Source organism: Mobula hypostoma, chromosome 4, assembly GCF_963921235.1.
Source record: "Mobula hypostoma chromosome 4, sMobHyp1.1, whole genome shotgun sequence".
Lineage (NCBI taxonomy): Eukaryota > Metazoa > Chordata > Chondrichthyes > Myliobatiformes > Myliobatidae > Mobula > Mobula hypostoma.
The window spans coordinates 47,704,210-47,718,356 of NC_086100.1; the positions used below are offsets into that span (position 1 = coordinate 47,704,210).

The 14,147-nt window shown below is 39.5% G+C and overlaps 1 protein-coding gene across 5 annotated transcripts in view; it reads right to left on the reverse strand.

Moving 5' to 3' along the window:
• LOC134345297 (ephrin type-B receptor 3-like) overlaps positions 1-14,147 on the reverse strand; it is a 92,680-nt gene that overhangs the window by 23,192 nt on the left and 55,341 nt on the right. For all 5 annotated transcript variants that reach the window (XM_063045747.1, XM_063045743.1, XM_063045748.1 and 2 more), the window contains exon 4: positions 5,479-5,634. In XM_063045747.1, coding sequence (XP_062901817.1) covers positions 5,479-5,634 — 156 coding nt within the window. The remainder of the gene's footprint in view (positions 1-5,478; positions 5,635-14,147) is intronic.

A 14,147-nucleotide genomic window follows, 5' to 3' on the forward strand; every position in this document is an offset into this window, starting at 1 on the left:
AATACAAAACTTATAAGCAACAAACATTGAGAACATGAGATGAGGAGTCCTTGAAAGTGAGTCCATTGGTTGTAGGAACAGTTTAGTGTTGGGGAGAGTGAAGTTATCCCTCTGAGAGCCTAACGTCAAATCTACCAATGTGGTTGATGATTAAATGTCTTCCCAATTTTACAGCAATTGATCCTAATATTGCTAGTGACATCAAAATGCCATCAATGATTAAACAAAAAATAAATTTAGTTAGGATTATGTGGGCAAATTTCAAACAATCAATACCTGTAAGTTTAGCTCTGGACAAGAACGCTGACCATGGTGAAGTTAATGGAATAGAGTTGAACCTGTACAAATTACTAATGCTGCTATATTGTGTTATCAGCAGAAATAAATTTATAAGTACATATTTCAGTTCAACTTCTTTAAATCTCATGAGAGATTTTGGACTTTCTGAAAGTTTAATTTTTTGTACAGCTTTTGCAACAAGATAAATGAATTAACAGCATTAAAAAAATCTAATGGCCATTATAGATGTAGAGTTGTAAAGTAACCAAGATTAACATTCAGAAGTGATAGGCAGAATAGAATAAAAGGTGAGACTTGAGACACAAAAGGTAATGGCAGCCAGAGAAACGATTTTAGTTTGGACTTACTGTGCTTGGAGCTTAGAAACAGCAAAGGGTAGAAAATATGCTTGGTAGTTACGCAAAGGACTCTATAGACGTGTAATATAGGGCACGAATGATATAAACAGGAAATTAGAGGGAAATGTAACAGGAATAATGGAATAATCACGGTGGAATTTAATCTACTTATAGATTACATAAGCCAAATCAACAGTAGTATGGAAGATGAATTCCTGGAGTATATTCATGGAGATCCTTTCTTCATTCAGGAGGAATTAACAAGGGAACAGTGTGTATTACATCTAATACTGGAGCATGAGAAGGGTTAATTCATTAGTTGATAATTAAGGGACTTTTAGCAAAGAATGGTTACTGATAGAATTTTATGGGAAGGGTAAAAGTGAGTTAGTCCCATTGAAACCAGACCTTAAATATAAAAGAATATAAAATATAGGCCTGCGAAAATACATTAAGATTATAACATTAGAGAGCAAAGATTAACATTACATAATTTGCAGCAAATATGTCACTTTTTTATGACAGAAAGCCCATCAAGAATACTGATCTAGCTGTGGCTAACAAGAAAAGTTACAGATAATGCTACATCAAAGGAAAAAGCTTTTAATGTTGCCAATAAGTCCTAAAGTTTATGATGTTTTCTGAATTCAATAAATGAAGCCCCAAGACATTCATTAGGAAGAGTACAATATAACAGGAAACAAAAACATACTGTTAAAAGCTTCTGTAAATACATAGAGGAAAAGAACAAAGTTATGTGATGTCCCTACCGATGAAGGTGGGAGTATCAGAGAAATGAACAAATACTGTGCCTGTCTTCATAATAAATAGATAAAACCACCCAGAAATAATGAAGAACAAAAGGTCCAGAGTAAATAAGAAACTGAAAAATACGATAGTTAATAAAAATAGAAAAACAGTTGGAAGTCAATGAATCTCAGGACTGGTAGGTGTATGAAGGGCGATGAAACTGGTGCCCTTCGATGGGAGAAGGCAGTTTAAATAGTTTAGCATAGACTAGATGGGCCGAAGGGCCTGCTTCAGTACTGTACTTTTCCATGTCTCTATGACTGAATGACCTGTCTCTTAGATTTTTGAAAGAGGTGCCTATGAAGATGCATTTGTTGCCAGCTTGAAAAATTCTGTAGTCGAGTCTAGTTCTTGCAAACAGAAGGTAGCAATCAGTATTTACTTCAATGCAATAGCTCTCGACTAGATAAAGAGTAGGTGCAGAGGGGTACACTTCAGGAAAGGAGACTGAAGACCCAGCAACATGCTAAAATGGTGCTTTCAAAAATAAATCTGTTTTCAGCTGAACAACTGTGCATATGCACAAAAGCTCAAAACATGGACAAAGTACACTTGTCTGAACTTTGAAAAGTGCTCAGGTTTACAATTAGTGTTGAGGAATTGTAGACATACACGGCCACTTAAGATTTACAGACTTGCAGTATGGCCATTAATGTGTCGAAGGTGCTTTTACTATTCTAGATAATTAAACAGCAAATATCCCAATGGCACTATAAAAATATCTGTCTCCAACATGTTCCCTCTACTACTATAAAAAACAGAAACTAATGGGTTTGGGATCACAGAGAAAACAGAAGAAAGATTATAAACGCCTTGGAAGTGATTTTAAAATGACTGTCTTTGTTCTTCTAAGTTATTGTCTGCTTTAAACACCTTCTCCAGACAAGCTGTGATTTAGGACTGCAAACTATTCAAAGCAAGAAAAATTACACCCATGTTAGGCAGCTAACACTCTGCAATTAGTGTACTTACTGTACAAAAACTGGACATGTTTAATGTTTAAAAAAAAGGAACTTGTTTGTGGGTAGGTAGCATAATTTTATTCAGTTGTCCCATGTTAACTGGTTCTGTTCATTTAACTGGGTTTTGGGTTTGATGCTTAATATTCACTTCATAAAAAGATAGTTGTTAAAGATTGTTAAGTCACAGAAAAACAGTGGCAGAGAAAAGCTGCTTTTCATCATTGTTACCTTCAGTATTTGGACCAAGTCTGGCAAACCTAGACAACTTTTGCCTGCTTTTAAATGACTTGGCAGTTCACTGATCGATGATGGGAAAATCAAAGGATCTACTCTCATTTTCATATAACGAAAAAAGTAAACAAGGAAGTGACTGAAATTAAGTTAAAAATAATTAATACATTGAACAAAAATAAAATTGACCACTATATCAGAAAAGTCTTTGGTGTGAAATGCTAACTTTTGTTTTACATTCTCAGATGCTGTCTGACATGCTGAGTATTCTAATGTTTTCTAGCTTTGTTTCAGAATTCCTGCATCTGCAGTTATTTATTTCCATTCTATGATCACAATACGATCTGTGTAATTTACCAATGGGGGGAAATGGGCAGCTTCACATCATTTAACTCTGATCTGACTTCATTACCATAACAACACATAAATGTTGCTGGTGAACGCAGCAGACCAGGCAGCATCTCTAGGGAGAGGTACAGTCGACGTTTCGGGCCGAGACCCTTCGTCAGGACTAACTGAAGGAAGAGCTAGTAAGAGATTTGAAAGTGGGAGGGGGAGGGGGAGATCCAAAATGATAGGAGAAGACAGGAGGGGGAGGGATGGAGCCAAGAGCTGGACAGTTGATTGGCAAAAGGGATATGAGAGGATCATGGGACCGGAGGCCTAGGGAGAAAGAAAAGGGGGAGGGGAGGAAAAGCCCAGAGGATGGGCAAGGGGTATAGTGAGAGGGACAGAGGGAGAAAAAGGAGCGAGAGAAAAAGAATGTGTGTATATAAATAAATAACGGATGGGGTATGAGGGGGAGGTGGGGCATTAGCAGAAGTTTGAGAAGTCAATGTTCATGCCATCAGGTCGGAGGCTACCCAGACAGAATATAAGTTGTTGTTCCTCCAACCTGAGTGTGGCTTCATCTTTACAGTAGAGGAGGCCATGGATAGACATATCAGAATGGGAATGGGATGTGGAATTAAAATGTGTGGCCACTGGGAGATCCTGCTTTCTCTGGCAGACAGAGCGTAGGTGTTCAGCGAAACAATCTCCCAGTCTGCGTTGGGTCTCAGCAATATATAGAAGGCTGCATCGGGAGCACTGGACGCAGTGTCACCTCACCTGGAAGGACTGTCTGGGGTCCTGAATGGTAGTGAGGGAGGAAGTGTAAGGGCAGGTGTAGCACTTGTTCCGCTTACAAGGATAAGTGCCGGGGGGAGATCGGTGGGGAGGGATGGGGGGGACGAATGGACAAGGGAGTTGCGTAGGGAGCGATCCCTGCGGAAAGCAGTGGGGGGAGGGAAAGATGTGCTTAGTGGTGGGATCCCGTTGGAAATGGTGGAAGTTACGGATAATTATATGTTGGACCCAGAGGCTGGTGGGGTGATAGGTGAGGACTTGGGGAACCCTATTCCTAGTGGAGTGGCGGGTGGATGGAGTGAGAGCAGATGTGCGTGAAATGGGGGAGATGCGTTTGAGAGCAGAGTTGATGGTAGAGGAAGGGAAGCCCCTTTCTTTAAAAAAGGAGGACATCTCCCTCGTCCTGGAATGAAAAGCCTCATCCTGAGAGCAGATGCGGCGGAGACAGAGGAATTGCGAGAAGGAGATGGCATTTTTGCAAGAGACAGGGTGAGAAGAGGAATAGTCCAGATAGCTGTGACAGTCAGTAGGCTTATCGTAGACACCAGTAGATAAGCTGTCTCCAGAGAGACAGAAAGATCTAGAAAGGGGAGGGAGGTGTCAGAAATGGACCAGGTAAACTTGAGGGCAGGGTGAAAGTTGGAGGCAAAGTTAATGAAGTCAACGAGTTCTGCATGCATGCAGGAAGCAGCGCCAATGCAGTCGTCGATGTAGCGAAGGAAAAGTGGGGGACAGACACCAGAATAGGCACGGAACATAGATTGTTCCACAAACCCAACAAAAAGGCAGGCATAGCTAGGACCCATACGGGTGCCCATAGCTACACCTTTAGTTTGGAGAAAGTGGGAGGAGCCAAAGGAGAAATTATTAAGAGTAAGGACTAATTCCGCTAGACGGAGCAGAGTGGTGGTAGAGGGGAACTGGTTAGGTCTGGAATCCAAAAAGAAGCGTAGAGCTTTGAGACCTTCCTGATGGGGAATGGAAGTATAGAGGGACTGGACATCCATGATGAAAATAAAGCGGGTGGGGGCCAGGGAACTTAAAATCATCGAAAAGCCATGATCCTCTCATATCCCTTTTGCCAATCAACTGTCCAGCTCTTGGCTCCATCCCTCCCCCTCCTGTCTTCTCCTATCATTTTGGGTCTCCCCCTCCCCCTCCCACTTTCAAATCTCTTACTGGCTCTCCCTTCAGTTAGTCCTGATGAAGGGTCTCGGCCCGAAACGTCCACTGTACCTCTTCCTAAAGATGCTGCCTGGCCTGCTGCGTTCACCAGCAACTTTTATGTGTGTTGCTTGAAATTCCAGCATCTGCAGATTTCCTCGTGTTTGCGTCATTATCATAATACTTATAATAGTGGTAACATGGATTCATATGCTATAATCAAAGCAAAAACAAACTCCATGAGAATAAAAGAAGTTACCATTAACTGAATACCTTTTCTAGTCATCATTAATGGTGGCTAAAGTTGGAAATTGATAAGTTGCTCTGTCAGATTTTTTATATCATAACTAGAATTCTAACTGTAGGGAAAACAAAAAGGTCCACGGTATTCTGGGATATTCGGACACATTGATGGATAGCAAATCCAGGCACTGAAACTAGGCAGACAAAATTTTTTGTACAAAAACAATAAAGCTTGGTAGACATGTACGGTGTGTTAAAGAGGTGCTATATTAAATTTTAACAAGTAAGAACCAGTGACTAACTTGTGCAACCCATCTCTGGCTGATCAACGTCAGCTCGATAGAATCCAGTTTTGCAGGGACAGATGGTGGCTCCTTCTGAGCTGATCCGGCTGTTCGATGGGCAAAGAGAGCATGGCTCATCCCCCTGCCGGGATTTGAATGTTCCTTGGCGACAAGCTAGAAACCAAGAACAAACAGTAATAAGGAACACAGCATTTTTAACACTGTTAAATATTGCAAGCAAGTCAATTATAACAAAGAATAAATTATTTGGAGAACAGCTTTTCCTTCAGAGAAAAAAACACATTTGGAAAGATCTATACACAATACAGGTATTGGAAGGAAGTGCCTCCAACAGAGATAGCCCCCCCCACAAAAAAAATGTCCGATCGCCAAGCAACAGCAATGGTAGATGTGGTTGTCTGTCCAATCAAACAATGCAAGAAAGACATGTTCAGAAATTATTTCAGGTATGTGACACTAAAGATGCTATGCACTGTGGTTACACGTTCTGAAATTTGTTTTCATTGACTTCAACGAAGTGAAGGGAGAAGTATGGAAGCCATTTAAAAGTTTGATATAGTACATAAAAAATGGAAAACCTACAGCAATACAGGCCCTTTGGTCCACAAAACTGTGCCGAATAGATATTACCTAGGGTTACCAATAGCCCTCAATTTTTCTAAGCTTCATATACCTATCCAAGAGACTCTTAACAGACCCTAATGTATCTGCCTCCACCACCATCACCGGCAGCCAAATCCACACACTCACCACTCCCTGCATACAAAAACTTAACCCTGACATTTCCTCCATACCTACTTCAAAGCACCTTAAAACTGTGCCCTCTCGTGTTAGCCATTTCAGCCCTGGGAAAAAGCCTCTGATTATCCACAAGATCAATGCCTCTCATTATCTTGTTCACCACTATCAGGTCACCTCTCATCTTCCGTCGCTCCAAGGAGAAAAGGCCAAGTTCAAGCAACCTATTTTCATAAGGCATGCTCCCCAATCCAGGCAACATCCTTGTCAATCTCCTCTGCACCTTGTCTATGGTTTCCACATCCTTCCTGTAGTGAGGCGACCAAAACTGAGCACAGTACTCCAAGTGGGGTCTGACCAGGGTCCTATATAGCTGTAACATTACCTCTCGGCTCTTGAACTCAATCCCATGGTTGATGACGGCCAATGCACCATATGCCTTCTTAACTACACAGTCAACCTGTGCAGCAGCTTTGAGTGTCCTAGAGACTCAGACCCCAAAATCCCTCTGATCCTCCACACTGCCAACAGTCTTACCATCAAAATTATATTCTGCCATCATATTTGACCTAACAAAATGAATCACCTCACACTTATCTGGGTTGAAAGCCACCTGCCACTTCTCAGCCCAGTTTTGCATCCTATCGATGTCCCACTGTAACCTCTGACAAGCCTCCACACTATCCACAACACCCCCAATCTTTGTGTCATCAGCAAATTTACTAACCCATCCCTCCACTTTCTCATCCAGGTCATTTATAAAAAATCACGAAGAGAAGGGTCCCCAGAACAGATCCCTGATATCTGTCCTTTTTTAAAAATTGCCAAAAGCATTGAAACCAGATAGTATGAAATCCACAGATGTAATTATTCCGGAGAGGCTGACTGACATAACATTATCATGTTGGTTATAAGGTACTTGTGTTACCAACTACTAGTCCCATATATCAGCTGTGAGTAGAGTTCTCTCTTTAACTGGAAATACAGCAACTTCAATGCAGTCAATTCATAGCGTTGGTTAAGCAAGATAATACAATGCTATTCATGTGAAGCCAAATGTAGGACAGCATTCTTCATATGGTAACTTTCGGATATTCATATTTAACTGCACATCTTGCCCTTGTGATATAATTTATTCATAGACAATGGTGAAAGCCATTCATATCACAGTGATTCTAAGAGCAAATTATGGCTCATACACTTTGACATGAAATTTTAAAAATCTGTTCACTTTATTTTTCCAACATTTATTCATCATTTTCTTTATAAAACAAAATTCTACTTGGAAGGATTCTGTTCTTCGCAATGTTTTTAAAACTGCTTCAAGCCATGCAAAGTAATGGAGACAGAACATTTTTCAACTCTAAGAATAAAGAGATACACAAGGGACAACAAACAGGGACATGTACTGCTTGCCTGTGCTTTGTAAGGCTGCTTTTGATCATACTGACTTTCAACATTTGGACCAACTTTGATTTTATTTTTCTAAGTTTCTCTGTAGAAAGAATAAGACTCATGCTAAACTGCACTGTCTTCCTTTCAGGGCACACCTACATGTCCCTCCAAAAACTAGAAAGCTGCTTGCACCTCCTGCAAGGGGTGGAAAACACAACTCTGTCAAAGATCCCCTGCATGCAATGCAGTTTCTGCCAGTTTTGACAAGGTCGTTTTTTGGCAATGTATTGGTGACAAAGCACTTTGCTGGCTGCTGGCACATATTGAAAAATCATAGCAGCACTGCTTCAATTTTTCAATACTCTCTGGCAGCAGACAGTCTCCTCTTGCCAGGGTTTCCTAAGAAATTATTACTTCTGTTTCATATTTCATAAGGTTAATCTCAGGACACAAGTTGAACAACTTGACCAGAGGATCCACTGCCATTTTCAGAGGGGCACTTTAATTTTATTGAAACTGAAATATACTGGAAGCCTGTTAAAGTGCTATTCCTGACCCAATTCCAAATAATTTTCCATTACTGACTACAACTCAAGCCCTGTCTCAAATGCCAATATTTTTCCCCTGCTTCTAAATCCAAATATGCTTTGACTTTTGTTAAAACAGTTTCACGAATAGTTGAGGTTCCAGAATGATCAGAAATGAATGCAGCCTTACATTAAATCAAAACATAAATCTGAAGCAGAACTATTTTCCATTTAAAGCAAGTTGCTTTTAGCAAGAAGCATTATAGCTTCTCAATAATGGAGCCAATTTTCCATCATTTCAATACCACCTCAGAGCCATGCATATGACGAGAGGAAATTGTAAAATTATGCTTGTGTGCCCAGGACACCACAGCTACGTTTATGGAGAAGAAATCTGGGAATGTTCCAGAGACTGCACTGCTGCCAAACACATGCTACATTACTGGCTGTGAGCTCTACTTGCACAGACGTACTACATTTCCTTGGCTGTTTCCTGCCACCTCCTGCACTCTGCTCACCTTATAAAAAGAGCATATACTGTAACTATTTGCTCCAGCCTACTGAAGTTGGATTACAGCAACAAAAACAAATAGATTAAAGAAAGCCTCACTGATATTTTATCTATTTTTTTCCGTTTCTGCTCTGCAGTGTGCCAATTTTGCATTACTTTTCTCCAGCTTTATTGCTTGCAACTGCAATTCATCGAGCAAGTGTTGAAGATAGCTGAGTGATTTCTGCTTCTAGCAGCACTGTATTGTTTAAATGAAGAAAACAAACTCAGCAAATGCAACAGTTAGCAAACCGGTCGAGGGAGCAATTTCTGCTCTTCCCAAAGGAGACTAGCCTTATTACAGTGCCTATAAAAAGTATTCACCCCCACGTTGAAGTTTTCATGTTTTATTGTTTTACAACATTGAATCACAGCGGATTTAATATGGCGTTTTTGACACGGATCAACAGAAAAAACTCCTTCGTGTCAAACTGAAAACAAATGTCTACAAATTGGTCTAAATTTGTTACAACTTTTAAACAAAAAATAATTGATTACATAACAATTCATCCCCTTGAAGTTAGTATCTGGCAGCAATTACAGCCTTGAGTCTGTGTGAATTGGCTTGTATCAGCTTTGCACATCTGGACACTGCAATTTCACCCATTCTTCTTTACAAAACTGCTCAAGCTCTGTCAGATTGCATGGGGATCATGAGTGAACAAACCTTTCAAGTCCAGCTACAAATTCTCAATTGGAATGAGATCTGGACTCTGACTTGGCCACTCCAGGACATTAACTTCATTGTTTTTAAGCCGTTCCTGTGTAGCTTTGGCTTTATGCTCGGGGTCACTGTCTTGCTGTTAAACAAATCTTTTCCCAAGTCTCAGTTCTCTTGCAGACTATATCAAGTTTTCCTCCAGAATTTCCCTGGATTTTGCTGCATTCATTTTACCTTCTACCTGCACAAGCCTTCCAGGGCCCCCTGAAGTGAAGCATCCCCACAAAATGATTCAGCCACCACCATGCTTCACAGTAGGGTTGGAGTATTTTTGATGATGTGCAGTGTTTGGCTTATGCCAAACATAGCGTCTAGTCTAACGGCCAAAAAGCTCAATTTTGGTTTCATCAGACCATAGAACCTTCTTCCAGCTGACTTCAGAGTCTCTGCATGCCTTTAGGCAAACTCTAGCCGAGATGGCATTTGAGTTTTTTTTCAAACGGTGGCTTTCTCTTTGCCACTCTCGCATAAAGCTGCAACTAATGACGCACCCGGGCAACAATTGTTGTATGAGCAGTCTTTTCCATTTCAGAAACTGAAGTTTTTAATCCTTCAGATTTGCATAGGTCTCTTGGTGGCCTCCCTCACTGGTTCCCTTCTCGCATGGTCACTGACTTTTTGAAGATGGCCTGCTCTAGGCAGATTTACAGTGCCACATTCTTTCCATTTCTTGATGATTGACTTAACTATACTCAAAGGGATATTCAGTGACTTGGAAATTTTCTTGTATCTAACTTCTGACTTGTGCTTTTCAATAACCTTTTTGTAGAGTTACTTAAAAGTGTTCTTTTGTCTTCATAGTGCAGTTTTTGCCAGGATACTGACTCACCAGCAGCTGGACCTTCCAGATACTGGTGTATTTTTACCACAATCAATTGAAACACCTTGACTGCACACAATATTCTCCATTTAACTAATTATGTGACTTCTAAAACTAATTGGCTGCATCAGTGATGATTTGGTGTTCATATTAAAGGGGGTGAGTACTTAATGCAATCAATTATTTTGTGTTTTACAATTTGTAATTAATTTAGATCACTTTGTAGAGATCAGTTTTCACTTTGACACGAGTATTTTTCTGTTGATCAGTGTCAAAAAAAAAGCCAAATTAATCCACTGTGATTCAATGTTGTAAAACAATAAAACATGAAAACTTCCAAGGGGGAGTGAATACTTTCTATTGGTACTGAAACATCTGATTCGGAGGGCCACCATTGTTGAGGCAACTCGAAGACAACTTATCCAATAACCTTTCCAGTGTATATTAAGTTTTATGCCACCAATTAGTATAGATGATATACTGAATTGGTCAGTTTTATGGGTGCAGACTTCTCACGTGAATACTGAGCCTTTCTGTAAAGTACAATATCTTCACAATTTTCCACATGAGAAGGACCCAGCAGCTTGCTCAGGCACAGTGACATTCCCAGAACCTACGGTGCACAGCAGCCCTAGGTATATAAATAGTACTCAACGTAATATGAAATACCATCCTGTCTTTTACAACACTGGCCTTGAGTATTTAGCTTGACACCACTCACGTTGTGCACTACTGCTCGCTCACTGTTAATCATGGGAAAGTTGGACACTGCATCAATTTGCTTAAAGATTCCTGGCAAGAAATCAGTTTCATTGTGAAAATGTGCAGCATACCTACAATATTTGTTTAAGGCTTGAGACCTGGGATCTGCTGGAATTTGGGTCTTGGGCATCAACTATGAGTCAGAGCAAGCAACAAACTGCAAAAGCAGATCCTTATGCAGTAAGTGGTCTGGGAATCTGATTCTGATAGAAATCTACCATAGGTAAGTCCATCCATTCTAGTGTGCTTTTAGCATTAAGGTAAAGAAGAAAAGTCTGTCTGTTGTTCATGCATAGTCTGTCAGTCCCACTGATCAAACTACTGTAATCTCAAAAATCCTAGACAGATATTGCCAATTGTTGATAGATGTGAAAAATTACTAAAATAGGCAATAGTTTATTCAAAGGTTTTTGTCAAGGCAGGTACTCCTGATGTTTAGAAGATGTTTGGTGCTACTTTCACAACTGATGCACTGAAGGAGATGCTGAGCACTAGAGATAGCACTAGGATTAAATGACTTCAACAAGGTTTAGGCTAGAAATTGAGACAATTCTTCCCCTTCCATTTTTTGTATTTTTTTCACTTCATATCTTTTTGGCTCTTTCGTTCTCAATTCTTTCGACAGTGCTTGTGAAAAAGACTAGTAATTTAAAATAGTTTTACAGTATCATGAATGTGGTTGTTTTTGTGTGGTACAACGCTTTATACATGCAGAGTTTTGTCCTGAATATTGACAATTCCTTTTTCCGTACAGAACAGTCAACCCGCTGAATTTCCCCAGCATTTTAAACTTTAGCAGTGGTCATATCTTCTATATTACACTTTTAGACTAGACTATCTGCTGGTCTAAACTCTGTTGGCAATTGATCAGCAGATGTAACCCTACAAAGCAAGGTGGAGCAACAATGCATTGTAAGGTATCTTCAGCGAGACCGACTTTCCTGTGTCTCTGGAATTCAGTGATAATATTTTTATCATACATATTTTACTTAGGTGGTGAAAGCTTTATGCGTGCTTTGCTATGTTATGAGACTGACTTAATCTATCATGACAGTAATAAAAATAGAAAATATCTACAAAGGGTATCTTAGCAACCAGGACCCAACAGGAAACTCATTCCTTTCTAAACTGACCAATGTCAATCATCACCGATCTAGTACAGCAAGCTGCTTCCAAGAGTTCTCAATCACACAATAGGGAAATCTTTAACGAATACTTAACGAAAATCTTCAGCTTTACATGGCCAAAAGACTGCCCGTCTTCACTTACCTACAGAAACTACTATATCTATGTCTATACAATAAACTTTTATGAGGCTTTTAAAATAATGAAGCAAAGCAAATTTGAAGAAGGCATATTTCCACTTTCTATATTGAATCTTGGCCCAGAGGAAGCGGAGATTAATAAAATGAATTGCTGAGAACTCCCAAATAATGCTTCAGAGGAACAACATTCTTCTGTAGCAAGAAATTATATTTCCACCATTCTGTTTAATGCAAGAAAATGACAGCCTTTAGAACATTAGACAATCAACCTGATGTTTTCATAATTGTATGTCATCATTGGTGGGCATTTATAAATATAAACTACTTTGCTGGAGTAAAATTGCTTCCTTTAACAAAGGGAGACATTAGATCAATTTATCATAGATTTATTGCACAATTCATGGATGAAATAAAAAATAGAAATTGCTGAAAATATTCAGCAGTTTATGCAGCATCTGCTGAAAGTGAAACAGGTAATATTTCAGGTCCTGAATCATTTATCAGCACAGGTGAAGTCTCTCCAAAGGAATATCACCCATAATTTTGAAGAGAAAGTTCAACTGAAAGACCCATGTCTTTGTGGGTATACTAATATGTGAGATGATATGTGATAAGTGTTTAAGATAAGAAAAGAAATTGACAAAGTGGATAAGAACCTATTATTTCTTTCAGTTTACAGTCAATGATAATTATTAAAAATATCACAGAGTGAGGAAGAAGAACAGAAGAATATAAATCTTACTTAATATAGAAAGTGATGGGAGCAAATGAGGCATGATAGGAATGATGCACAAGTATCTGCCAATAACAGCTTGTACAGCCTGGAATCAGAGATGAAAACAAAACATACACAGCATGATCTGTATGTTCCTACCTGTCACATTGAAACCAATTATGAAATCACAGGTACACATCAATAGGAATGGTGCAGTTGCCAAAATGCTGACTTTAAACCACAATGTACAGACGTAATTTAATGACATTCCCAACGTGTGGAGAGCAAGTAAAAGTTTTGACATCAGCAAACAGTCAAAAACATGTTGACTGCCCTTTGAGCATGAGCATCACTTTGAGGGATTGGATGGCAGTGCAGGTGATGTGAGGATGGAATTAGTTCAATACAAAGGCTTGCATGCTCTTCAATGGATTGCACTTGCTAAATAAATAGAGCTGTTTTCTAACCCAGAGCATGCGACTCCTTGTGTCCTGTGCAATTATGGACCTGGTGATCTTTCAGGCACAACTTGACTCCTGAGACAGAGTTGTATCATTCAGTAGCCTCAACAAACCTCAGAGAATGGATAATCTGGTAAACTGAGTAGCCAGCCTTTCTGTAAATTGGGCTTCATATTAACACTGGTAAAGTGTAGATATAGACATTTTCATAGGTCAGTATCATTTGTCTATTTTATCCAGAAACTAACCTGAGAAGAATTTTAGTACAAATTGACAACAGTTATACTGTATTTTTAAAAAGTTTAATTAAGGCCTCTTCATCCTCTACGGAATCTGGCAGAAATTCTCAAGCACAAAGTAGCCACAGCAGTATGTCCACTCCACAGAATGTTATCAACCTTCTCATGGGGCTTTGCAGTACATTTATTTCAGGTATCCAGACATTAATTATTCACACTAGATACTAAAGGCATTAGAAGACAAAGTACTTTTTTCATCTATGTTATGCCTTATGCTTACAATTACAGTATTTTGGTCCACTGACTCTCTTTAGTGAATTTGTACATTTGCGCTAAACGGTGAAGTCTTCTTGATATAAGTTGGCTGGCTCCTGCGACCTGCTATGAACTATGATTTCTCCTTACACAGACATTTAACTCAGATTGGAAGCTGTAATCTCTATACCCCCTTGTAAAATGGACAAACAGTAATC